Below are 27,114 nucleotides of genomic sequence, written 5' to 3' on the forward strand. Positions count from 1 at the left end.
GTTATACACCAACAAACTGCACAACCTAGAAGAAATGGACAAATTTCTAAAAACATACAATCTGCCAAGACTGAATCAAGAAGAAACAGACGATTTGAACAGACTGATCACTAGCAGTGAAATTGAATTTGTAATGAGAAAACTACCAGCAAACAAAAGTCCAGGACTGGGCAGCTTCACATGGGAATTCTACCAAACATATAAAGAAGAGCTAATACCTATCCTTCTCAAACTATTCCAAAAATTGAAAAGGATGGAATACTCCCCAAATTCATTCTATGAGGCCGCCATTACCCTGATGCCAAAACCAGACAAGACATTATAAAAAGAGAAAATTACAGGCCAATATCTTTGATTAATACAGATGCAAATATCCTGAACGAAATATTAGCAAACTGAATCCAACAATCTATAAAAAGGATCATACACCATGATCAAGTTAGATTTATTCCAGGGATGAAAGGATGGTTCAATATTTGCAAATCAATCAATATGATACACCACATTAACAAAAGGAAGGATACAAATCACATGTTCATCTCAGTAGATGCAGAAAAAGCAACTGACAAAATTCAACATCCATTCATGATAAAAACTCTCATCAAAATGGGTACAGAAGGAACATAGCTCAACATAATAAAGGCCATTTATGACAAATCCACAGCTAACATCATACTCAAAGGTGAAAAGCTGAAAGCCTTTCCTTTAAATTCAGGAACAAGACAAAGATGCCCACTCTTGCCACTTCTAGTATTGAAAAACCTAGCCAGAGCAATCAGATAAGACAAAGAAATAAATTCAGATTGGAAAGGAAGAAGTCAAACTGCCACTATTTACAGATGACATGATACTTTTTATAGAAAAAACAAAAGTCTCTACCCCAAAACTATTAGAACTAATAAATTCAGCAAAGTTGCAGGATACAGATTAACATACAGAAATGTGCTGCTTTTCTATACACCAATAATGAATTATCAGAAAGAGAGAGTGAAAAGTAATCTAATTTAAGATCACATCAAAAAGAATAAAATACCTGGGAATAAGCTCAGCCAAGGAAATGAAAAACCTATACTCTGAAAACTATAAAACACTGACGAATGAAACTGAAGATGATACAAAGAAATGGAAAGATATCCCATGCTCTTGGATTGGAAGAACTAATATTGTTTAAATGGCCATACTACTGAAAGCAATCTACAGATTTAATGCAATCTCTATCAAAATACCCATGACATTTTTCACAGAATTAGAATAAATAATCCTAAAATTCATATGAGACCACAAAAGACCCTGAGTTGCCAAAACAATCTTGAGAAAAAAGAACAAAGCTGGAAGTATCACCCTCACAGACTTCAGACTCTACAACAAAGCTACAGTAATCAAAACAGCATGGTACTGGCACATAGACACATAGATCAATGGAACAGAATAGAGAGCCCACATCTAGGTTAATTAATCTACGACAAAGGAGGCAAGAATATGCAATGGAGAAAAGACAGTCTCTTCAATAAGAGGTGCTGGGAAAACTGGACAGCTACATGTAAAACAATGAGATTAGAACATTTCCTCACACCATGTATAAAACTAAAATCAAAATGGATTAAAGACCTAAATGTAAGACCTACAATCTAAAACTCCTAGAAGAGAATGTAGGCAGAACACTCTGACATAAATCATAGCAATATTTTTTTTGGATCTGTCTCTTAAGGAAAAAGAAATAAAAGCAAAAATAAACAAATGGGACAAATGGGACCTAATTAAACTTAAAAACGTTTGCACAGCAAAGGAAACCATAAACAAAATGAAAAGACAAACTATGGGATGGGAGAAAATATTTGCAAATGATATTACCAAAAGGGGTTACTATCCAAAATACATAAACAGCTCGTACAACTCAGTATCAAAAAAACAAAATACCCAATCAAAAAATGGGCAGAAGACCTGAATAGACATTTTTGCAAAGAAGACATACAGATGGCTAATAGGCACATGAAGAGATGCTCAACACTGATGATTATTACAGAAACGCAAATCAAGACAACAAGGATATAATCTCACACCTGTCAGAATGGCTATCATCAAAAAGTCTACAAATAACAAATGTTGGTGAGGATGTGGAGAAAAGGAAACCCTTGTACACTGTTGGTGAGAATGTAAATTGGTGCAGCCACTATGGAAAAGGGTAATGTGAGTTCCTCAAAAAACTAAAAATAGAACTACTACATGATCTATTAATTCCTGTACTGGGTATATAGCCGAAGAAAATGAAAGCACTAATTTGAAAAGATACATGCACCCCAACGTTCATGGCAACATTATTTACAATAGCCAAGATACGGAAGCAATCTAAGTATCCATCAACAGAAAAATGGATAACAAAGATGTGATACACACACACACACACACACACACACACACACACACACAATGGAATATTACTCAGCCACAAAAAAGAATGAAATTCTGCCATCTGTTGGAACGTGCATGACCCTAGAGGGTATTATGCTTAGTGAAATAAGTCAGACAGAGAAAAACAAATACTGTATGATATCACTTACATATGGAATTCAAAAAATAATACAAATGAATGTATATAGCAAAACAGAAACAGATTCACAGATATAGAAAACAAACTAGTAGTTACCAGTGGATAAAGGGAAGGGGGGGATGATAGGGGTCAGGGATTAAGAGATACAAACTATTAGTATAAAATAGATAAGCAACATGAATATATATTTCAGCACAGGGAATTATAGCCATTATCTTGTAATAACTTTTAATGGAGTATAATCTGTAAGAATATTGAATCACTATGCTGTACATTTGAAACTAATATAATATTGTAAATGAATTATGCTTCAATTTAAAAAAGAATAATTAAAAAGTAAACCCACTCTTTGTCATTTCCCATGATGTAGGAAAGCTATGTTGTGAAAAAAGTCCAAAGTAATACTAGAAAGTAAAACAATTCTGACATAAAGTTAAAACATTTTACATCATAGGTATATTCCTAGTTATCTTGATTGAACTAATGCTAAATATAAAATGAGAATCACATCAATCAAGTGTAGTTAGAAATAATGGGTGGTAGAGAAAAACTACCACTGACTTACAAAGTGGATAATCCACAATTGAATAATTGAGAGTTGATTTGATATCAGATCCAGATCAATGACTCTATGGAGAGTGAATCCTACTTTATTTCACAAAATATTTATTTTTGATAAATTGTATGGTGTTCTTTAATGCTAGTTTTAAAAAGTCTCTTCATTAAGGTGAATGTTTTGAGAGTTAATAAAAAAGTGAAAGCTAATTTTTAAGAAGTTACAAAATGAAAAAGTGCTTCTTACTTAAACTAATATGTAATCCCCAGCTAATTCTGTGATTTTAAAAATTCTGTGATAATTTAAAATAAACTTGTATTTTAATTCCTTTATCTCAGAAGGAACTTTATAGGTATGAAATACTCACCTAAAAGTGCATTTTTTCCATGATCATCTGGTAGAAATCGCTTGTCTACAGCACACACTAGGATGTGTTCAGGAAGATTGGGAGACTTGGCCCCCACCAGGAGGAATCCTGCTGGGATGTCGATTTGTTCCATACACAGAGATACCAAACGCAAATCCTTTCCTGCTTGACAAAAACCTAAAAACCAGTAAAAAAGGACACAGTGGAATGTTTAGAGAGTTTATAACTCCTCATCACCCATTTGGAGAGTTGATTACCTGTGGGAATCACTATTAAGGACTAAATTTAAAGTCCATGTACTCCAACCAAAGACACATCTATCATATGTGCTCCTCTGAGCAGAGCTAAAAAGACACTAAAAGGAGGTATTTCCAACTGTTTTAGCCAACACTGACGACTTTATATTTTCTGATCCACAAGTAAGCAAATGATAAATACACAGCAAACTCTGAAAAACATATGGAATTTTTATGTGCACATAATATAGTATTTTTACTTTCAATGCAAATTCACTTCTCTAAATGGAGACAATCATAGAACGCAGATGTTCTCCATTTCATATAGGAAGAGACTGAAGCTCGGAGTTTGGTGAATCATAAATGAATGGATCAGAACTAGAACTCAGAACTGTTTAGGTTACTTGCACTAGGTAAGACATGACAAAACCTTACATATCAATTTACATTCCCACCAACACTGCAAGAGGGTTCCCTTTTCTCCACACCCTCTCCAGCATTTATTGTTTGTAGATTTTTTGATGATGACCAGTTTAAAAAAAAAAAAAAAACCTTACATAACCACTTTGTAACCATAATGTATTACATTAATTCATTAGTTCATCATTTATTAAAAATTATTTGCAACAGATGCTGTCCTAGGCCTGGGGATAGAGCTGAACAAAGTATACCTTCCTCTAAGAACTCACTTGTAGTCAATTAGAAGAATGTATAAGGAACTGATAATTACAAAACAATATTACAGAGGACAGCTATGTTCTGCTACAAAGCACCAATCTCCACATCTTCTGGGAAATGATTCCCACCACTCTAGTTATGTGATTTCCCTGGACAGCTGTGATATTCCAGATTGAGCTGGAGCTGGCACCCAGTCCAAGATGGGCCACTGGAATATCCCACCTTTCTGGTCATAGCTGATCAGTCCAGGTGTGGGTACCCGACATAAACCAGGACAATGGAGGATGGACACCTAACTCTCACACACAAACCTGAGGAGACCACCATCATTATTACCCAATACAAAGTGCGCCAGAACCATGCTAGGTTCTCCCAGCATCAATTCATATTATGATGTTAACCAAATGCCAAGAAACAGTTGGATGCCATCAGTTAGTATATGAGAAATAAAAAGAAAACAACATCCAAACATTGTATGAAGCTATGGTGCATAGGAATCTGCGGTATGGTCTGGATAATTAAACCTCAAAAGCAGACACAATGAATTACAAAAAGCAAGAAATCAAAGACTAGAATGATAAAGACACTGGGTTTCAACCATTTCACGCTTGTAGATCCCCTTTTAACATTAAAAAATTCAAATATAACTTCTAGTGTTCACAAATTGAGAAAAATAATATCAAAATGTTACTGTGAACTCTTTAACAATTTAAATGAATCTGTATTTTATTATTCACAATATCATCTATATTTATTTGGACAATAGTCATTTATACATGAGTCATATTATTTATTCAGTTTACAAACATATTTTGGAGCCTATAGATACATAGAACCCTTAAAAAAATCTGCTGTCCCCACCCCCATTAAGGGACAAAACTCACAGGTTTGAAAGTTGGGAGATGATGATGATGATGATGATGATGATGATGATGATACTAGTGGCAGTTAAAATTTATGGAGTGCTTAACATAAGACAGGTACAGTGCTAAACACTGCAGAGATTTTCTCATTTAATTCTGTCAACAACTCTAGCTAGTTATCACTATCTCTTTTTCATATATGGAGAAAATGAGGCTCAGAAAGGTAAGAGTATTTGTCCAAGGTTACAAAATGAGTCCCATAATGTCCAGTGATGTAAGACATGGAAAGTTTGCTATATAAGAACAGGTAAAAAGCTTATTATTCAACTTGGCCAAAAAAAGCACTTAAGAATAGTTATAATCCAGAGCTAAAATCTGGAGGGGTGAACACAGACTTTTTCATGAAATTCTGAAATACTAAATCTAGGGGCATTTTAAAGTCTTAAAAGGAGCATTAATTTTTTTTAATCAAAGGAGTTATTAATTTGTGTAGAGACAGTAAACCTAGAAACATCTCCCCTAGGAGGTAGCACCTTTATTATGACTTTCTCCAAAAGGCAAAACATAAAAGACCCTCCCAAATGGTGTAGAAAATTCAACGATGAGAGGTTTATGATTACCTATTGATGGAAACAGGATGCTTGAGGAGCTTTCTCTGTCACTAAGTAGTAGTACTACAACCTTTCTAAACTTTCAGTCATTCCATAATAGAAAGAATAGACAAGTCTGTACCAATCTGTACCAATTTGCAAATTATTACAAGCTTTTTAGAACATCAGAGCTATATGGAACCTCAAGGTCATCTGATAACAGGATTTTCCAACAAGTAGTTATCAAAATCCCAGAGATTCATAAAGGTATTCCATGATACTTGGGAACTATAAGTGAAACTAAAATAGATAACATTACCAATTTCTGAAAACTAATAAATAATTATTCTAATATCCTACTTTCACTTTATTATTATTTTTAATATATTTATTTATTTTTGGCTGCATTGGGTCTTAGTTGCTGTGTGTGGGCTTTCTCTAGTTTTGTCGAGTGGGGATTACTCTTTGTTGCAGTGCGCAGGCTTCTCATTACGGTGGTTTCTCTTGTTGTGGAGCACGGGTTCTAGGGCACACGGGCTTCAGTAGTTGTGGTTCGCGGGCTCTAGAGCACAGGCTCAGTAGTTGTGGTGCACAGGCTTAGTTGCTCCGCGGCATGTGGGATCTTCCCGGACCAGGGCTCATACCTGTGTCCCCTGCATTGGCAGGTGGATTGTAACCATTGCACCACCAGGGAAGTCCCTAATATCCACTTTTAAAACAGAATGTTCTAAGTGCTTTCCATGCTACACATGTAGGGGTAGTGGAAATCAGCTGAACGAACTCAGGACTCACTCAGCTGAACCCCATATCAATGTGTGGTTTTGATTATTACACATTTTAAAATTGATTTGATTATCAGTCACATGTATTGATGTGTTGCTTAATTTATATACCCATAATGGGTTGTTGGCTAATAATGGGAAGCTTAGGGAACACGGATTTGATGGACACAGTCATTTTATAAATGTACCTAACATGCTCTCTGCTAGATATGAAAGTTAGATTCAACCCTAAACCCCACTCATCAAATTATAAAGTTATATAAAATGGGGCTTCCCTGGTGGTGCAGTGGTTGAGAGTCCACCTGCCGATGCAGGGGACATGGGTTCGTGCCCCAGTCTGGGAAGATCCCACATGCCGCAGAGCGGCTAGGCCCGTGAGCCATGGCTGCTGAGCCTGTGCATCCTCCGCAACGGGAGAGGCCACAACAGTGAGAGGCCCGCGTACCGCAAAAAAAAAAAAAAAAAAAAAAAAAATTATATAAAATGCACCACTATGTTTCTGGGGCACCAAAAAAAAAAGCAATGATAAGGTAAAATTTTAGTGATTATAATCCAATTTGGCTTTTCATGTAAGAGGGAAAAGGCTACCTCTTTCAGCAGCATGTTATTTGTAGAGAAATTCTGCAAACAAAAGCCTGAAACGTTTTCATCACGTAGAGCAAAAATTATAAAAATAAATTAGTACATCCTTTTAATCCTAAAACATACAAACCCCAAAATTTGGGTATTAAAAGTAGATTTTGACTCTTTTTTTGATGCTGGGAAATATTTAAATACACTTGGCTCCCCTTCTCCACCCCCACAAAAGTATAACATTTTAATTTTGAATTTGTCAACAAAACATGCTTTTCCTTACACAACGAATTTAAAGTAAATTAAACAGCAATGACTGAATGATAAAATGTAGGCAATATTTTCTCATGCATGAATAATATCAGAGTATATATATTTTTCAGAGTATATTAATATACTAATCTAAAATAAATATTTTCTACTTAAAATTTATTCTTTATCACATGCCATATAGTGACAGAATTAGTTTTTAAATTCCTAAGGGGTTCAAAAGACTATGTATTACTATAAGAGAGATTTGTAAGTCAAAGATTGGGTAACACTAATCTATCCCAATCTCTTTAGTATGTAAATGAGGAAGCTAGGGCCCATAAAGGTTAAGAAAACAGCCCAAGGTCAAATACCCAGCAACCCACCAAGTTGGGACCCAGGTCTCTTGACTCCAGGTTACAGCCTCCTTCGTCCTCGTTGACCGCTCTGACTCACAGAATGCTTCACCTTCCCTGGTCTGATGTAGGACCCTCTCCTATAGCTTCTTCCTTGCCTATCCTTGCTGAGACTCATCACTCAACTTGCCAGGCTGAATCCTGGCGGGTACTTGACACAGTAGCCCCTGCCAGCCATGGGCTATGTCAGCATCCACCTCTCTCACACCTGCTGATGAATCCTTAAAATTCATGGTTTTGCAAGTCACAAAGGTGTCCCTTGATTAGAGAGTGACATTTCTGATGAGCTTTCTCAAAGCAATACATTGTAGCCAAAGGGAGATTAAGGGGGCAAAGTACAATTTCAGTTTGGGGCTAAACAGGGATAGAGTAGAGAAGACACAGTGTGGAAAATATCTGAAGAAAGCAGGATTTTCTCTGGAAGAAAGATGATTTCAGAGTGATTTCTGTGGTATAATGAAAACTACACAGTCCACTCAAATTAAGAAGCACAAAGAGGCTTCCCTGGTGGCGCAGTGGTTGAGAGTCCGCCTGCCGATGCGGGGGACACGGGTTCGTGCACCGGTCCGGGAAGGTCCCACATGCCGCGGAGCGGCTGGGCCCGTGAGCCATGGCCGCTGAGCCTGAGCGTCCGGAAGCCTGTGCTCCGCAACGGGAAAGGCCACAACAGTGAGAGGCCCGCATACCACCAAAAAAAAAAAAAAAAAAAAAGAAGAAGCACAAATAGCTTTCAGTGCTACAGCATTTGAAGGTTTTCCCATTTATGATATGAGGACACCTAGAGGTGAAAAGTAATAATTATTAATGACGATTCTAGGAGAAGAATGTTTTTCTCATAGAAGGAGGAAGCAAACCTCCTCTTAAAATTTTTTTTTCAGAAAGTGCTTGTGACAATGAAAAGAGAAAATGTCCTATTTTATCCTAAAAAGAAAACCGTAATCACGGGAGCATATAAAAGGGGCACAGGAACCAACTGAAATTGCTACCAATGGCCAAAACTGGAAAAATTGGAGCAAAAAAATAAAATAAAGTAGTATTGGATTATAACCCAAAACATAAAATAAATATTCATAAGTGTATAATGATATAAATAAATGACTGTATAAATTAATAAATGAGGGAGAAGAGACAAATTTCCATGCAGTAGAATTCCAAATAATGTATTAGATACTCTGCCCTCAAGGATGTGGAGCATAACTCCGTATTCCTTAAGTGTGGGCTGAGTGCAGTGACTTTCTTCCACAGTATGGTAATGGGGGCGGGGTGGGGCGGGGGGTGGGGGGGAGAGTGGAGATAACACTATCTCAGCCAGGTGATCAAGGTCAACATCAATAGTCATAAATCATGTTGATAGTAGTACCCTTGATATAGTATGATGAAAATGGCACTTTACCTCTGTGATCTTCCTCCCCCAAACCCATAACCCCAGTCTAATCAGGAGAAAAACATCAGACAAACTCCTATAGAAGGTCTGCTAGAATATACCTGACCTATAATCCTGAAAACTGTCAGGGTCAGCCAAAACAAGGGAAGTCTGAGAAACTGTCACAGCCAAGAGGAGCCTAAGGAGACATAACAACTAAATCTAATGTAGTATCCTAGATGGGATTCTGGAACAGAAAGAGGACATTAGGTAGAAACTAAAGAACACAAATAAACTATGGACTTTCATTATTACTAAAATTACTAGTAATGCGACATGCTAACAATAGGGCAAACTGTGGGGATATATAGAAACTCTGTACTATTTTAGCAATTTTTCTATAAATCTAAATCTGTTCTTAAAGTCTAACAAAGAACAGACTTGTGGTTGTCAAGGAACGGGGAGGGATGGATTGGGAGTATGGGGTTAGCAGATGCAAATTATACGTAGAATGGATAAACAACAAGGTCCTACTGTATAGCACAGGGAACTGTACTCAGTATCTTGTGATAAACCATAATGGAAAAGAATATATATGTGTGTGTGTGTATATATATATGTATAACTGAATCACTTTGCTGTACAGCAGAAATTAACACATCATTATAAATCAACTACACTTAAATTTTTTTAAAAGTCTATTTTTAAAATGTCCTGTTTTATCTTCTTGCCTTCCAGTTAATCACCAGCAGAAGCCACACAGGTGATTTAATTAAGAGGAAAGAGAATAGGTGAGAAAGAAAAGGCAAGGCTGAGTCCAGGAACAGGGTCACGAAGAAATCAATCCAAGGCCAGAAATGGTTGCAAAGTCAAGGAAAAGTTCCTGAGTTCACTTTGTAGTTAGAGAATATGCTCACAAGGGTCTGGACTGTTTCCTCCAAACCTTCATTCTTGTGATTCAGATCAGCTAATTATATACAAACTATATCATCAGGGATCCCCAGTTAAGAAAAAATATATTATGCAAAGAGCAATATTTAATTTAGTTTTTTAAAAAGATTGAAAATAAGCTCTGTGTGTGTCTAAAGAAGTAGCTAAAGAATCTATGAAATGTGATTATATTTCAAGACCTATAGGATCCAAATATCTGGTGTAGCAGGTAGTTCAATTTCCCCACTATTAGAAATATGTCAGAAAATTAATATAATAAATATTAAATCTCAATTAAAACCTAAGATAAAATAAGAAGTAACCTTATTACTCCCCTCTAGGGTAATTTTAAATTATATCTGAACTAATCCTGAAAGAAAGATAGGATCTTTCTTTTAGAGGCTACTGGAGGACCTGGGGAAAAGTACCCTAAGTGTGTGGGGGGGGTGTAAGCCTATTTACTGTAATCAAGGAAAGAAAAGTACGTTATGGGGCACACAAATAATTTATTTGACAAACTTGCCCCTACTCTCAAACGCATTTTCTGGGGGTAATACTGACATGCTGCCTTAAAAGCAAGACTCTTGCAGCAAGTGATTTTAATTTTAAAGGGGAGCCATAGTACAGAGCCCTTCTTTGTAAACCTCATCTGCATTTCCTTAATAGCCAAGGTTTTCACTTCACAGAACCAGATTTTGCATTCTCCAATTATCTCCAGCTTGAAGGTTACAGAGTAATCTAAATGGGGGAGGGGAAAGTTTACTGAAACAGCTGTAAACACAAACTAATCAAAGCAGTATTTGGAGGCCTAAAATCTGGCGGCCCTTTACCCCTTTAGACGATCAACTGCCTCCCAGCAGGGTAGGAACCTACCAATAATTTACATAAGAAATTAGCAACCAGATTTTACATCTGAATGGCACCCCCAGAAGCCCATGGGGTGTTAAGTATCTGCTTATCTAAATTGCCTCTAAAAATAGCTTTACCTTCCTTTAAGTCTTAGGAGTCTTAGGTAAATAGAGGATTTCCCATGAAGAGGAGGTGGTATGCTGAAACAAATCCAGGCACTGTATTGCTCTATTTCACTGTCATTTTCATAAGGAAAATTTCAGGGCTGTTCTGCCTTTGAGGGAGAGGACTCTTAGAACTACCTTAGAATGAGCCAAGCTGGAAGAGCTATGGGCAAACTATAAACTATCAAATTATGAACTAATTAGAAATCAGGCTGGGATGGCCAGAAAACAGCACCGTATGCCACTAAATGGAGGTAAGTGAGTATAATTTAAGTTGTTACATCACCAAAACCATGAAATACTGAAAACATTTTACGTAGGATTTTCTTTTTAAAAGTGTGGTTAAAGCCTTGGTAGAAGAGGAGGTTGAAGATAAATAAAGTGGGATTATCAAAATATGTTCATTTTAATCTTCTAGAGATAACAGTATACTGGATGAATTTTCAAAATATATGGAAAAGGTAAATATTAAAACACCTGATATCTCTGTAATTGTTTTGAGAGTGGAACAGAAAGACGTAGAAAGAGAGGTCACTAAAATAAAGTTTCTGAAGGAGTCACATTCTTGCAGGAAGCACCTGGAGCATTGAAAAAGTCCTGAGCTAGGTCTAGGCTTGCCTCTGCCACATACCATCTCAGAGAAGTCATTCAATTGCTGTGAATCTCAGTCTCTTCATCTACAAGATGGGGTGATAATGCTTGTCTTTCTTAATAGACACCTGCTATGAAATCACAGGCAATAATGTGAGTGAAAGCATAATCATTCCTCATTCCTTTCTGTAATTACTGGTTCCCAGCCTTGAGCACCCCATGCAATGATTGGAAACTAGCCAGACAATATTAGAGGAATTGGAAAAAAAAAAAAAAGGCAACCCACCATCTGTAGTGCAAGACCCTTCGGGGGCAGGTTTTTGTGAATAGGGAATTGGTGGGCTATTTGAATCAGACATTTCTTCATCATCTTCGTCATCTTCCATTTCATTTACTGTTAGATTGTTAGAAAAATCCAGGCTTCCATTTTGAGTGTAGCGGTGTACCAAATCTTTATCCAGATCCTCCACCTTGGGTTTTACATCTGGGTAAGCAAATAAATCATAGCTAACTTAATAAAAATGCTTGTGGGAAAATAACCAAAAGAAAAATTCATAGTTCTGAAAAATATCTGAGGACAGGGAGACTGGCATTGGCTAACATTTAACCCATTTATTTCAGATACCCCCAGATTTGGAGATCCCACTTCTATTAAAAGGAGTCTAGAAATGTGTGGGATTGAGAAACTTACCTGCAGATGAGAAAGGATGCTGGTCAGGGTCCAAGTAAAGCTGGGAAAAAATTGGTCGTGGTACCACACTACTACATCTGAGAGAGGCTTCTATGGAGTTGTGGAGAGCTTCTTCAAATCGAGCAGATTTCAGTTGCCCAGCATATGAATTCCCCATGGTCTACACTACCTCCCAAGGAAAAAGAGAAAGGAGAAAATTGATACAATTAGAGGGCCATATGTCTGCAAAGTACACAGATAGCTGATATAAACTATACCCATATATCCTAAGATTGGAACTATATGAACTTTACCTATATTTCTTGAGACACCTTATCAATTTATCTGTTACATCACTTTTGCTTCTTGTCTTTAGAATCCAAAGGGGCTTTCAAAAAGCCCCTTTAAGGGATCTTGTATCTGAGGATCAAACCATAATAAGTGCTTTAAGTGAAGGTTCTCCAACTAGTAAATCAAGATTGACCTGTCAGTCGTGAAGCCCAGCATGGTGACAATGGGGCCACACCTTCTTAAACTGGTGGGCTGCCAAAACCCCATAGGAACAGTATCAGTGGTTTCAGAGTAAATATCAAATTACTTCTCTCTCTACTAAGATCTTATTACCCTAGGAGGGAAAAAGAGTCTTCTCTGGAAAAAATAAAATAAAAGCTTTATGATAATACATTTGACAAATTCCTGAAAGCAAGATTTGAGCCTTTTAAAATTCAAAGAACTTGTTCGTGTATTATTAGTATTTATTTAAAAAACAATGTTATTTCTTTTGCTTAGTTTGAATCACAGTCTTATTTGGGACCCTTTAGGAAAGTACAGAACAAGAAGTTTTGAAGCAATCGCCTTTACTTCTCATCACTAGTTACAAAAACTTCCATATAGATCAATAACTAAATTTATTGGGTGCAAATGTTGGCTATGCTAACGATTGATCTGAGGTCCCCAAGACCTTTTCTGGGTTCCATGAGGTCAAAACTCTTTTCAAACTATTATCAGGATATCATTTGCCTTTTTCATTCTCATTCTTTCATACGTTTACAGTGGAATTTTCCAGAGGCTATATGATGTGTGATATTGCAACAGATTGAATGCAGAAGCAGACAGACTACTCTTTTCACTAACTTTTTTTGGGGAAATACAGTTATTTTTCATGTTATTTATGTTGCTATATAATGGGCTTATTGTTAATTTTTTAAATTAATAAATACTTTGAAATTTTCTTAATTCTAATAAATATAATATACATAAACAAAACTCAATCATTTTTAGGAGTATAAAGCAGTTATGAGATGAAAAGTCTAAGAACTGTTGGGCTAGACAGTATACCAAGCACTTCCCAAAAATTACTTTATTTAATCCTCAGTATTCTGAAGTAGGTATGACCTCTTCCCACTTCATAAATGAAAAAACTGAGGCTTGGAGAAGCCAAGTGACTTGCCCACTATCACCCCACTGGTAAAGGTCAGAACCAGGACTCAATATCTAGATGACAAATCTTGCACTCCTAGAGGATGGGCTTAACTTGGGTAAATCCCATTTCAAGAAACGCAATTTTGAGAATATCTTAGCTCCACTTTCCCCATCAAGGAGAGGGGTAGATATTAAATTTCATCTGTATCTCCAACTCTGACTGACTCCCTGGAGGACTATTTGAGAGGACCCTGAGCATGCATCGGGCTCAGCAGGTAAAGGGAGCCAAGATCCAGTGGTGATGACCCATGAGCAGAGAAGGGGTGATGCATACCACACCTCAACCCTCCTCTCAGGTTTCCTAGATCACACAAAGGAGCTCCATAGGAGATTTTGGTGGCCCTGAACTGCTTCTATATATAGCAAAGGAGGCTTCTTACATGATTTCTGGTAGCAGTGAATAGTATACAGAGATTCCCGTCGGAGGGTCTCAGTTTATCAAAGCTTTGTTGGAGATTCCTATGATTTGGAGGAAAAGCTGTAATCATATTTTGACAACCTTTCTCAAAGTAGGTAATAAGAAACCAAATGCCATAGATTTAAATTACTAGGTTCCTCTTCACAAGAAAAAACCATTTTGTAACTATGTGAGGTGATGGATGTTAACCAAACTAATTGTAGTAATAATTTTGTAATATATACACATATCAAATAGTTATGTTGTATGCCTAAAACTAATACACGTTATATATAAGTTACATATCAGTAAAACTGGAAAAAATAAATTACTAGGTTCTTTCTTACAATAAGTACATACACAAAAGTATACATATAATACCCAATTCAAAGTTGTAAGTGGCAGAAAATCAACAAAGCCCGTCAAATGAAATTTTCCTGAAATACCAAGTTTTTGCCCAAGCTTCTAAAACCCCACCAGTACAACTATAAACATTTAATTTTTCTAAAGCAATTTATTTTTCAACAGAACCACGCATAATCAAAACAGGGTGCGGGTTGGAAGAGAAATATGCTGTGTCACTAGTTTATGCATCTAAGTCAAAATCGAATAGCCATTTTACCTTTCTTCCTTGTTGAAGGGAGCAAAATACCAGGAACTAGCACAGTCAACCATGGGATTTTTTATTCGTGGAGAACAATGGAATAACTTCAAAGGTGGACCTTTAGCCTTTCTCCAGAGCACCAAATGCCTAGAAATCTTGCCTCTTCTTAATCTATTACCTGCTCAACAAATTATCTTCCTTTCATCATTGAAAACCTACATTCTCCAAGAGATCTTTTTAGTTGAATAAAGAAGTGCCCAATTATACATGGAAGATTGCATGATCTCAATCCCTTCAATTTAAGCATAGTTTAAGGAGTAATATGACATATATCAAATGAATATTGTGCTGATTAAAATATTAAAGTAACATAAACATGGGCGATCCAGTTTCACCACCATAAAACATACACATAATCCTGCAAGAGCATAATCCTGAGCAATACTCAGACGAAGCCAACAGGAAGTACCCATGGAACAGCCTTGGGAGCGTAAAAAGAAGGGGCTGACTATTCCAGATGAAAACATAACTGGGCAGTTTTAAAAATGATAATGATAAGGTGAAGAATGACAGAACTGACCCCAAACTTGTTTAGTGCTGAGTATGGAGTTCTTCACTGACAGTTCAATGCTACCCAAAGATGGGCAGAGTTCAAAGGAAAAAGCTTTTTTAGTGCAGTGTATTCTTAATATCATATGCTGTAATATTTAGGGTCACTGAAATCATTGGCCTTATCCACCTAGATTACCAGCCTTCCTTTCCTCTGAATCTCAAACAGCCCCCAGGGCCTGCAATGACATAGCATCCTACTAAGAGTCAGCGTGAATAAATCTAACTTCAGGTCAGAAAATGGAGAAATACTTTTTAGAATCAGTTGTTAAATGAAATACAAAAAGAACAGACTTGTGAATTCTGTACATATGCAGATATTTTATGTCTCTGGCTGACATTAAGTTTGTGAGACTGCACTGTATTGCTTTTCCATGTTTTCTTTTATTACTGTGAAATTACACAGGGAAAACTATATTAAATGTTTTGTTATAGTACTACAGACCTCTGAGATGCAAATAGGCACTCTTGGGGTATTGAGGAAATCTCTAAGAAAGGGATGGTACCCAATATGAGCTCTTTCTGCACCACTAATTAATTGCTCAAAATACAAGTGGAATCAAGTACAAACCACCATGACAGTGTGGCTTGGTGCCTCTCTGCTCTAGCCTTTTTCTCTTCTCTACAGAAAGATAGACAAAAGAAGGGTGGAGTAGAACAGGCAGCTTCTATCACTGGTGGCTTTAGGAATAGGGACTGGAGCCGTAAGGAAAAGAGTAGCTTTGGAAACAGGTGCCTGCTAATGCCTCCATCATCTCTCCTCAACTCTTTTTCTGCTGAAAATGGAAAGGAGGAGCAATACACACTGCAAGAAGCTACAACTTGATCAGTAATGTTTTCATTCCCTTTTTGTCAGTGGTTTCATGGTTAATAATTACTGTATTATTAATGCAGTTAATTATTAATGCAATAACTACTTTTATAGTAGTTATTAAGTACACAGGAAACAAGGAGAAAATTTTCCTTTAACCTAACTCTCCAAAGGCTTTTTTAAAGCATCAGATCAGATTTCAGAATACATACATATATATATTCTGATTTTTCAAATGTTCAGTTATATATGAAGTACATATCACAGTGGTAGGCACCTAGCAGGCAGATGATATAGCTGCTGCTGTCATTATTATTCTTACTAGTGATGGTCATAGTGGTGATGGTAGTAGCAGTAATTGTCATCATTGTTATTGTCAAGAAATGTGAAAGGAAACATTCTTTGTTGAACCATTATAATAATAGTAACATGGAGAACTTACTAACTGCCAGGAAAATACTGTTACTGCCCCCATTTTTAGGAGAACCGAGGCCTAGAGAAGTTAAGGAACTTGCCCAAGGTCATACTATGAGAAAAGGCCAAGAGACAGGAGTGGACTCTAATCAGTTTGTCTCCAGCAACAGCCGTCTTAGGCTATCTAATCATGTATGCCATTCAGTTGTTAAAACACCTACAATAATGACCCAACTGGGGAATGGATACTCCATATAGTACTCCTAAATTGGCAAGCCAAGCCAAGCCAAAATAAATTAATTAATTAATTAAAATCAAGGAAGAAGATTTTTGTTTGCTGATTTGTCCTTGTCTACATATATCATGGCTGCAAGACAAGGCTGAAAAGGGAGTTTGAACGTAGATATGGGATGAATAGACACAAAACCAAGCAACTATTTAAAAAATTGAAACAAAATAAAAACACCACCTCTCTCTTCAATTAAAAAAACCCAAACCTCACTTTAAATGTTAGATGAAAGGTAAAAATGAACAAAGAGTAAATTACTTCACAAAGAATAACTAAATTGCCCCTCGATATCTTCAGGGATTTGGTTATAGGACCCTGGTGGGTACCAAAATCGGCAGATGCTCGAGTCCCATACATTAAAAGGATAGTACAGTCGGCCCTCCGAATAGGCAGGTTGATTGAATCTGTGGATGCAGAACCCTTGGATACAGAGGGCTGGCTGTGTACACATACAGGAGAGGAAGCACAGGCCTGCCCCTAGACTCCAAAGCATCAGATCATTTGGCATCATGTCCCCTGACTTTGGAAATCCTCTTGCTGATACCCGTTTTTCCCCATTGTTTTCAACTTTAGAAGATGCAGTCATGTTTCATTAATTCATTATGTGGCAAATCTAGAAATCAAAAACATTCTTATCAACTCCCTAAAGTATTAGGCATGTTTACATAACTCTTCCTATCTTCCTCCAATCTTTCCCCTTTCTAAAAGAAATTTAATTTTTCTTGTGAAGACAAGAGAAAGTTTCCTAAAGAATGATAAAAAGAAATGAATTTGAGACTGTATCTTCCTTGTCTTTCTTCTCGCATCCGTGTAAAAAGAAGTAGTAGATTTCAGATATTGCCCAATCTATTACTGTTAAAAAGTTAACACCATTTAATTTCAATTTCCCTCATTCATCCATGGTAGGACACAATTTAGGTAGGTAGAAGTCACAAGAAAAAGACTACAATATTGATAATATGATATGAATTTACTAGAAATTTCATAAATACATTTCTTCTTGTAAAGATAATATCAATGCAAGCAGAAAAACGTCTAGAAGTACATAAAATAAACTGTTAATATTTATCTATTGGGGTGGAGTTGTTTTTAAATGATCTTTCTATTTCCTTATTGGTATCTTCCAAGTTTTAAAGTAGTGAACAATATTATAACAATAAATGAAAAGGAAAATATCATATAGCAACTGAGTTAATCCCAACTCTATGACTATCCCTGAACAAGTAGTTTTAAAAATAGACTTATTACTCAAAAAGACAGTAAGAACAATGGAATTTGCAATGTGCACACCCCCACCCTCTTCCTGGTACTTTAGGATTCCAGGGGAAATAAAATTCATTCCAGTGTTTAGACCAAGAAACTCCCATTAAGAGTTGGCATTTCTACTACTACCTTCTAGCATAAGACTCCGAAGCATTTTTTGCCAGTTATGATACACTTGTACTGACCCAACCATCTCCCTCAACAAGTTCTTTTGACCAAGTAAAAATATTTTCAAGGTACTGCACTTGGGCTATTAATAAAGGTTGACTTTTAATACCAACTCTCTGGAGAAGGTAAGCATTAATTTTTTTAAAAGTAGTTTTTAAAAGGTTTCATCACAGTTAGTGACTAGTAAGAACAAGACGAACTCTGATTTTTTTTTTTTTTAAATCATGTACAGTTGGCCTTTGGTAGCAGCGGGTTTCTGCACCTAACCATGAAATCAGTCCTCAATTGGTTAAATCCAAGGATGCAGAAGCTGGCAGATGCGGAGGACCAACTATTCTAGCCATTTTAAATAAGGGACTTGAGCATCCGTGGATTTTGGTGGATTTGGTGGATTCTGGAACAAATGCCCTGTCGATACCGAGGGAGGGCTGTAGGGTGTAAAAGAAAAAGAACTGAATCTAAGACACTAGGGTTGCCTGGTTTTAATAGCAAATTAGGTTATGGAGCAGGTAGATGGGAATATATAGTTTTTAGAAGGTTTCAAATTTGTAGTTCCAAGCTTTGTCTACTGAAAAGTCCCAGAAGCAATGACAATTCAATAAACAATAAGCACTTCCTAGTACTCTGTGGTTTCCTACTAGCATACTCACTGAAAAGAATCAAGTCTCCCTGAAGGCTCCAATTCCAGGTCTGGGGCAGGAAATACCACATTTGGAACTGCACATTATGTGGTTGGTTGAATCCGTGGTTACCAAGGACTGACTATGGGACTCGAGCATCTGTGGATTTTGGTATCTGCGGCAGGTCATGGAACCGACCCCCCCAGTGGATACTGTGGGACAACTGTACACACTATGATCCTTGAACATCTTGTGCCAGAAAGCAAAGGAGCTATCAGAGACTAATTGGTCATGTCAAAAGACAGGAATCAACATGAAGGGTTCCCACGGGCCAAAGATGAGAGAAATTGAACATAAAAGAGAATAAATGCAATGGACTGAGGCACATTTAAAATATAAAAATGTGCAAATTAATTTTGCCTCTCAAGTAGAAAAAGAGAACTCCTCTTGGGAAAAAAAAAACCCAAACAAAGCACCTGATTTCATGCTACTAAAAGGAAAAGGAAAGAGTGAAACATTTATCCTGCTCATCCTATACTTTGAAGAATCCAAACAGCCCTGGTTCTTGAGAGTTTTTATTTTTTTGATGAAGAATTCCAATTAATAAATGTAGAAAGAATGACAGAATTTTAAAATGATCACTTCGCAGCCCTTAATGCAAAATTCATTTAGGCAATGAGAATAAGTGAAACCATTAGATAAAAGGTTGAAGCGGAGGGGTCTGTCACCTCCTGAACCACTGATCAAGTTTAGCATCACTAAAAGTGAGGCAATGAGACACCGTGTGCCTCCCCATGGGAGACAATATGAAGCACACACACTACCTAGGACGTATTCCTGCCAAAGAGTGTAAGGAATGTAGTCAAACTCTAGAGCTAACTTCCATTTATAGGATGGAGGACCAAGTTAAATGAAACCAAGTGGAAACAAGCAGATTCAGAAAGAAGGACAGGTAGACAGAGCAACTGATCCAGTTTCTGCAAGGAGACAAGGTTATCTAGTTTGTAGGTGATGGAACTAGAATTCAAATTTAGACTCAAAAGCCCATGTTTTTATTTTCCCCCACTAAACCAAGCTATTTGAAATAGAAAAAAAGGTGAGAGTGAAAATGATACATTCTGTTTGTGTGTGTGTGTATGTGTGTGTAGTTGTCTTCGGTTTGATTTTTTTTTTAAGGCACAATTTATTGACTGTGCCAGGCATAGTACTAAATAGACAACTTCGTATAACTTGTCAGTGGTTTGTTATCTTTTTCTCTATAGATGTTGTCACCCACTTTCCAAAGTTTAACAACCATCCATCCAGGCAGGCAGCATTTATAGAAATCCCACTATTGAAGTGGTTAAGCACACAGGCTCTGGAGTCACATGACCTTAAGTCAAATCCTGCACCTACTACCCTGCATGATATTGGGCAAGTTACTTAATCTCTCATCTGTAAAATGGGATGGTACAATCAACATCATAGGTTTTTGTGAGAATACATGAGAAGTTATACACATATAATATTTTTAGAATAGTGCCTGGCACAAAATAAATGTGCAGAAAATGTTAGAAATAATATGTGGGTTTTTTTTAAGCTTGTGCTACATCGAGGATACTAAGAAAAGTTGAGGCACCTCCTTGTATGTGTTGGGCACAGCAGTAGATTTGGGGGCATTGTTCTGGGAACAAATGACCAGCAATGTAAAAATTCCAAAAGCTGGTATTTGGTGGTATATACAATTCACTTATTGAGAAATTTTACAATCATACATACAAATCGTTATTGTCCCTTATAGCTATCAGATTCTTTGACTTCATATAAAAAAGTTACTTGTTATAGGCATTACTGCTTACATGTCCTTTCTCTGTCAAAAATATTCACTGATGAGAGTGATAATGTGTAACTACTAGAGCAAGAAATCAAACATGGCTCTTTCAAGTTCTCAAAGAGTTTATAATTCAAAATTAAAAACAAGCGTTTATTCACAGTTCTCTCTTTTGTGCTTTTTGCATTTTATTTATCCATTTAAATTGATATTTGTTGCTCTTAATTAAAATTAGTTGGGTCTAGTATTTGTCTGACTCCCCCATTAAATTGCAATCACCTGGGGGAAAATATTGTGTTTACAGCTGGAGTTGAGTTTAAAAAAAAAGAATACATTGAGCTTTTTTGTGTCTTACCCAATTATACATTAAACAGGTTTGAAGAGATACTATCTCTTCCCAAGCACATTCCATAAAAAGCACAAAATTAATGATGCATTCAAAACAAAAGTGTTCTATTTCATTTTTGTTCATCCTACTTGCTGAAAATCTTTAGAAAATGCAAACAGATTAAAACACAAAGTTTCCAACCTTTTTTAATAGTTCTGTACATTTAAATCTGGGTGACTTTCTTTTGACAGTTTCTGAAGCCAAAAGTATTTTAAGTACTGAAATAAAAACCTAGCCCTAGTAACTTTATTCTAAAATTAACTGTTTTTACCAATATACTTACAGATATGCAATACGTCTTAGATTGCCATAGAAATAATTACTGTCATATATGAACTAATTTCATAATGATTATGTAAAATCTGTCAAAATTAAAAGATAAAGGACAATGCTATTTTTCCTTTGTGACAAGGAGTTACGTGTTACTACTGGAAATTTTACTTTCTTCCTTGAAATACCAGAAATTCTTCTGTAAAATAAACACATCTCATCAAGACTCTCTGGAACTAGTATAATTACCAGAGGCAATCGCTGTGTTAGATCAAAGAAGCAAAACAATAATAGGCAACGTGTGACCTCTACCATGTCACCAGAGACCAATTTTTCAACAGGGAGAAGAGTCAATAATCCAGAACAGAAAACATTAAATAACCAGAAATGCTTCCAAAGTGTGGCTTACCACATCCATCAAGGCTGCCACACTCAGAGAGTTAGGAGTCTCTATGGTTTCCAAGAGAACAAACTTCTGGGGATTTATCACAACCATCATTAAAATCTGCATAAAGCACCAGAGGCAAAAACCAATTTCCCAAATGCAGAGTAGAATTTCAAAAGATACTACAATGATTTTCCAATTTTCATAGGATGCTTTAACAAGTATAAGGGGAAGAACACAGATGATTAAATATTTTGCATGTAACATTCACCTAATTTTTCTTATTTATCTATCCCCACTTAATTTTCCTAAGAAATTGTTTGGAAATCAGGCTATGAACATTAACCAGATAAATATAATTAATAAGAACACATTAAAGACTTCTGCAGGTTTTTTGTTTTGTTTTCGTAATAATAAAACAAAACAGGGGCTTTGGTCTCCTTTGTAATATATGTAGTTGACTAATAAGAATTATAAGGGTGCAAAGAGGGGTAAAGAAATTCCCACTCTCAGTAATTACAGTCAAATAGAAATACATTTAAAATTGACTTTTAAAAAGCACCACGAATAAAACTGTGTCTTGGGATCAGCAAAATCTGACTGATTTTCTTAGCTGCTACTGCTGTCTTCTTTCAAAATCAGATGTGAGTTAGGGACTGAACACACGTATCTGAATTATTTAACCTGCAAACACCCATTCAGCTGGTAATTCAGATAGTAAAAGAGGGGCTTAGCTTAAAAGGAAAAGCACTGGAAATTCAAAGCAACTGTGAACATTCTGGTCTTATAGGGATGTGTTACTCCTGCTGCCTTCAGCTTTCCACTTGGTCATCTGCTCCTGACTTTCCATCTTCTTATCTTATTAACATTGCTAATTGTATTTGTCAGTTTTGCCACAATTTCAGTGCTACTTAAACAGCTGTGGGTTTTCTTTAGGCAATTATCAGTCACTACACTTAGGTTTCTAAATTAGTTGTTGAAAGGCACTTTAACCTTGAAAAAATAGACACAGAGCACACTGCACCGTTAAGCCTTACATGTATGTACATGTGGCTTTAAAATGAATAATTATTTAAAAGGATTTAAAAAATCACACACACAAGTAATTCAAACTTATTGTAAAGTTATACATTAGCAAGAAAATGCTTAACAAAGCCTATTTTATACTATTCATCATTTTATCTTTTCCTCTTTACTACACGTATTGTAATACACACATTCTATGTCTAGGTACATGTATATAGTATATAAACTGGGCTATAAAAATACTGCCAAATTCCTCTACCTTTTACTACCTATCTGCCAGGTGGCAACACCCTTCGAAAGTCTCCACAGTCATATAAGTGGTATCTTGAAGTCACGGGCTGCATGGCAAAGAGTTCTTACCACATGCAGATTGCTCCACTTTCTCCATTTCCTTTCAAAGAGAAAATTATTTATTCTATTTGTTTTTCTTATTCTCTATTCTTGACTCTGACATTATTTTTCTTCTTACTACTACAAAATGCACAAGAAACACAGTCAGGGAGAAACCCAAGTTTTAAAGTTATTCATCAACTGATACACATTTCTATGAAATACAACTAAATTAAAAAAACAAAACTTCTGTAATCCAAAAATAAATGGCACATGAAGTGCCATGTATTCCCTTTGTATGTTAAAATAAAGTCAAAGAACTTTTTAGAGTTAAGTTTTGGAGTTTTTAAAGGTTTATAATATCCTGCTTTGGGGTCAGTCAACAGCTTGTTAGAATAATTTTAAAATTAATGTAAGCTCATTCCTTACCCACCTCCCCTCCCCACCCCCAGACATGCCACTTTCTGCTCCAAGGAAAGAAAAAGGTGGTATTTCAACAGTGTAAAATTCTTCACTGAGAGACAAACATTAAAATGATAAACATTTTGGAAAGCAAAGTACACTTCAAACCCTAACTGTTCTTTCAGACCTATATTGACTCTTATAGTAGTTGCCAACATTTGGTAAGGATTATCCTTCCATTAGACAAAAGCAAGCATTCCTTAGATAAATCAGGAGTTTTTGCCATGAGACTCATAAAACCTTTTCACAACACAGATTTTCAAGAGAATCCTTTAAGGTTTTAGGAGGCTGCTCCTTTTACTCAGTAACAAAATACACCCCATGGTGTCTCACTGACCCCACTCAGCTGTCCTTTGACCTCTTCAATTGTTGAAGCCTAACTCCAGGGCCCGCAGAATTTGCCTCCCATATCAAAAAGGCAATGTTGCTTCCTCCTAGCACCTGGTGTAACAAAACGCAACAGTTCTCCCTCTCTCTGTCTCCTCTGCTCCTTCTCAGACCATTTTCCAGATGTTCCAGGCCCAAATGTTAAGCCAATACTAGGTTTCAGGATCTGCGTGGTCACCATGAAGGAACAAACAGGGACCCGGCTAAAGTGGCAATGACCCTCTTGTTCTTTTTGGCCTCAAAAGGATATGATGGGTCATAAAAGAGGAAAAGATCTTTGGCCTCTTTTGGAAATGCCAGGCTATTGAAGCACGTTTTAACTTCCAAAAGGAGGGAGCCAGTCTTGGGTTATGCCCTGAACAGACAAGAGTTACCTAAACAGTATCCCTAAATTCTCAATTCTAAGCACACTTTTGATTTTCTTTGACATAGGAGGGAAAAAAAGGACAGTATCACCTTTTTTTCTTTTCTAAATTAAAAGGCTTCCAAAAATAGAAAAAGAAAACTTTTATAAAATTTTTAAAACATACATCTCAGGATACTATTATATGATAAAAAGTTTAAATATATGTGGTCACTAGATATGGTTTGGGTTTTTCTGCAGAGGCCAATAATCTAGATGTCTCTCTTGTTAGACAACTTGAAAGATAAAACCACAATCAACAAAGAAGAATCAAGAACTGAACTCTTATTGTCTTAATTTAGGTATACAGGAAATATAACACAGAGGCTGTTGTAAGAAAAAAAACCTAGGAGCTGAGAAAGTGTTTTGTTTTGGGTGTTTTTTTTGTTTTTGTTTTTGTTTTTTGGTGGAGAGGATGGGGGAGGGGAGAGGAAAGCAGGGAGGAGAGGAAACAGAAGGAGAGGAGCTCTTAGAAATATCTGCTTCATCAGTTTAAGTACCAAAGACAGTAGCTTTATCTAAATTCTAAATATATTCCAAAAAATATTTGATCTTAAAAAATTTGAAAGGGGGCATATTATAATTGTACAATACCTTGGTTTATTTATTAACATTTTTGAATCACGTTCATGATTAAGTTGGGCTGTCAACACTTCAGGGAGCCTGTTGCCTAGATTTTACTTGTTTAAAGCTTTTTTGTACCTGCAAAAACATAAAAAATAATATATACGTAAAGACATGAGTTAATTTCCAAATGCATTATATTCCATAATACGGTAATTTAAATATTTACAATTCTACAAAAATTCCAATTAGAAATGGATTATCAAACTCTTACACAACTCCATATGTCATAAATGGCAAATATAGATATTCCTCCTTCTTTATATACTCAAAAAGAATTTCTTTTCTGAAGAGTTCCCCCTACTAAATATAAGTTGAATAAATCTGTTAAGTCTGCATTTTGGACAGGTGTTACCATAATGCTTAAAGCCCAGAGACTATTTTTATTTTCAGAAATGAAATTAGTGAAAGGTAATTTCCTTACCCTAAGGAGTTTGAGTTTTATAATCTCTGGTGCTTGACCAAAATTTACCTTCCCAAAGAAGTATCAAAAATTTAAAACATAACTATATTGATTAAAATTATTTTTCTACTTTTTGAAATGAACGCTTTAATAATTTCCAAGGAAGAAAGCCTGCAAGAATAAAAAGAGCTACAGTTTCCTACGCTTTTGAGTAGTGTATTCTTAGAAGAAATTAAATAATTATAATTACATATAACTGGTTGAAAATTACAGTGTGCATATTATTCTCTCTGCTAGATTATAGTCAATATAAACTATTGCATGGAAAAAATAGAAAATACAGTCATAAGGCATCAAGTGAAATAAAAACTATTTGTCATTGTTTTTTACATAACTTAGAAGTGTTTCTATTTTGTTACTGTGTCTAAAAAGAAAAGAGGATTTTCTTAAGAATGTTCTAATTTCAAAATGCATATTTATGGCACTAAAACATTTAAAGTTATATTAACATATATTTCTAAAAAAAAGGCTTTCATTTTATTCTCCTTTTATGCCAACTTGAAAGAGAGAAAAGAACCATTTTAGATTTTGAAATAAAAATATCTTACCTCTCTTACTGTCAGAAGAACGTCTTCAGGCAAAAGAACAATTAAAAATGCAAGTCGCAGATTTTCAATCTCATGTATTTTGCACCCACCCACCCACAAATAGACATCTTTTTGTAAGTCAGGAGTCTTGCTCCCTCCATCCGAACCCAAGATTACCCCATATGGTCAGCAAGGTCAAACTGCATTACTGCCAATGAAACTATATGACTCCACAAGGACCTTAATGATTTTAAAAAAAGGTCAGTAATCCAATTCCAATTGCTTCAGAGTCTAAAATTGCTAATTTTTGGCCACGTGCTGCACACTTCACCTGCTAGTAATGACATTTTTGTATTTTCTTCTAATTACACTCAAAGCTAAGACCTTTGGCCCCAGGCCACAGACCCCTACTCAGGCTGCACACATTCTCTTAAACGACCTGATCCTTTGTTGTCACTCTTACTCTTTCATCTATTATTTACACCCATAGAGAAGGAAGATACTCCACCATTTGTATAGTTTAGAGCTTCTAATCATCTTAATTTCTTTGCCTTTCAACCTATGGTCTTTTTCATAGACGAACGCCAAAAACTTTGACAAAATCATTTTTTTCAACCGCATACACACACCACCTTCCCCTGTCTTACTCCCCGGCCAACCTCCTTCCTGTTCCTTCTCTACCACAGAAGGGACTTTGTATCAGCTGGGATTCACAAATTTTGACGTTCACCAACAAAATGAATTTCTAAATATAATACAAAATCTCCGCCTTGCTCTCACAGATCAATAACGATTGTATTTCTCTCATCAAAGAGCCTATTAAATTAAGTGGAAGGTTACTTAAAATTACTTAATGTCTGCCCCCCAGCCTCCCTAAGGCATAAGCATAGAATTTTCAGAATTCCACTGCAAAAATATCAAAGAAACTTCAGTAAACAGTAAGGATGTTAGTTATGT

The 27,114-nt window shown here is 36.1% G+C and overlaps 1 protein-coding gene across 10 annotated transcripts in view; it reads right to left on the minus strand.

Moving 5' to 3' along the window:
• GREB1L (GREB1 like retinoic acid receptor coactivator) overlaps window positions 1–27,114 on the minus strand; it is a 260,561-nt gene that overhangs the window by 107,241 nt on the left and 126,206 nt on the right. For 8 of the 10 annotated variants that reach the window (XM_079942265.1, XM_079942267.1, XM_079942266.1 and 5 more), the window contains exons 2-5: window positions 25,138–25,245; window positions 12,447–12,611; window positions 12,042–12,239; window positions 3,472–3,648 (exon numbers count right to left, since the gene is read on the minus strand). In XM_079942265.1, the coding sequence (XP_079798391.1) occupies window positions 3,472–3,648; window positions 12,042–12,239; window positions 12,447–12,603 (532 nt within the window). In that variant the 5' untranslated portion in view covers window positions 12,604–12,611; window positions 25,138–25,245. Of the gene's footprint in view, window positions 1–3,471; window positions 3,649–12,041; window positions 12,240–12,446; window positions 12,612–23,220; window positions 23,353–25,137; window positions 25,246–27,114 lie in introns of all 10 variants that reach the window. The other 2 variants (XM_079942261.1, XM_079942260.1) reach the window with 2 other exon arrangements.

The sequence above is a fragment of the Stenella coeruleoalba genome (assembly GCF_951394435.1).
Source record: "Stenella coeruleoalba genome assembly, chromosome: 14".
In the NCBI taxonomy this organism is placed as follows: Eukaryota; Metazoa; Chordata; class Mammalia; order Artiodactyla; family Delphinidae; genus Stenella; species Stenella coeruleoalba.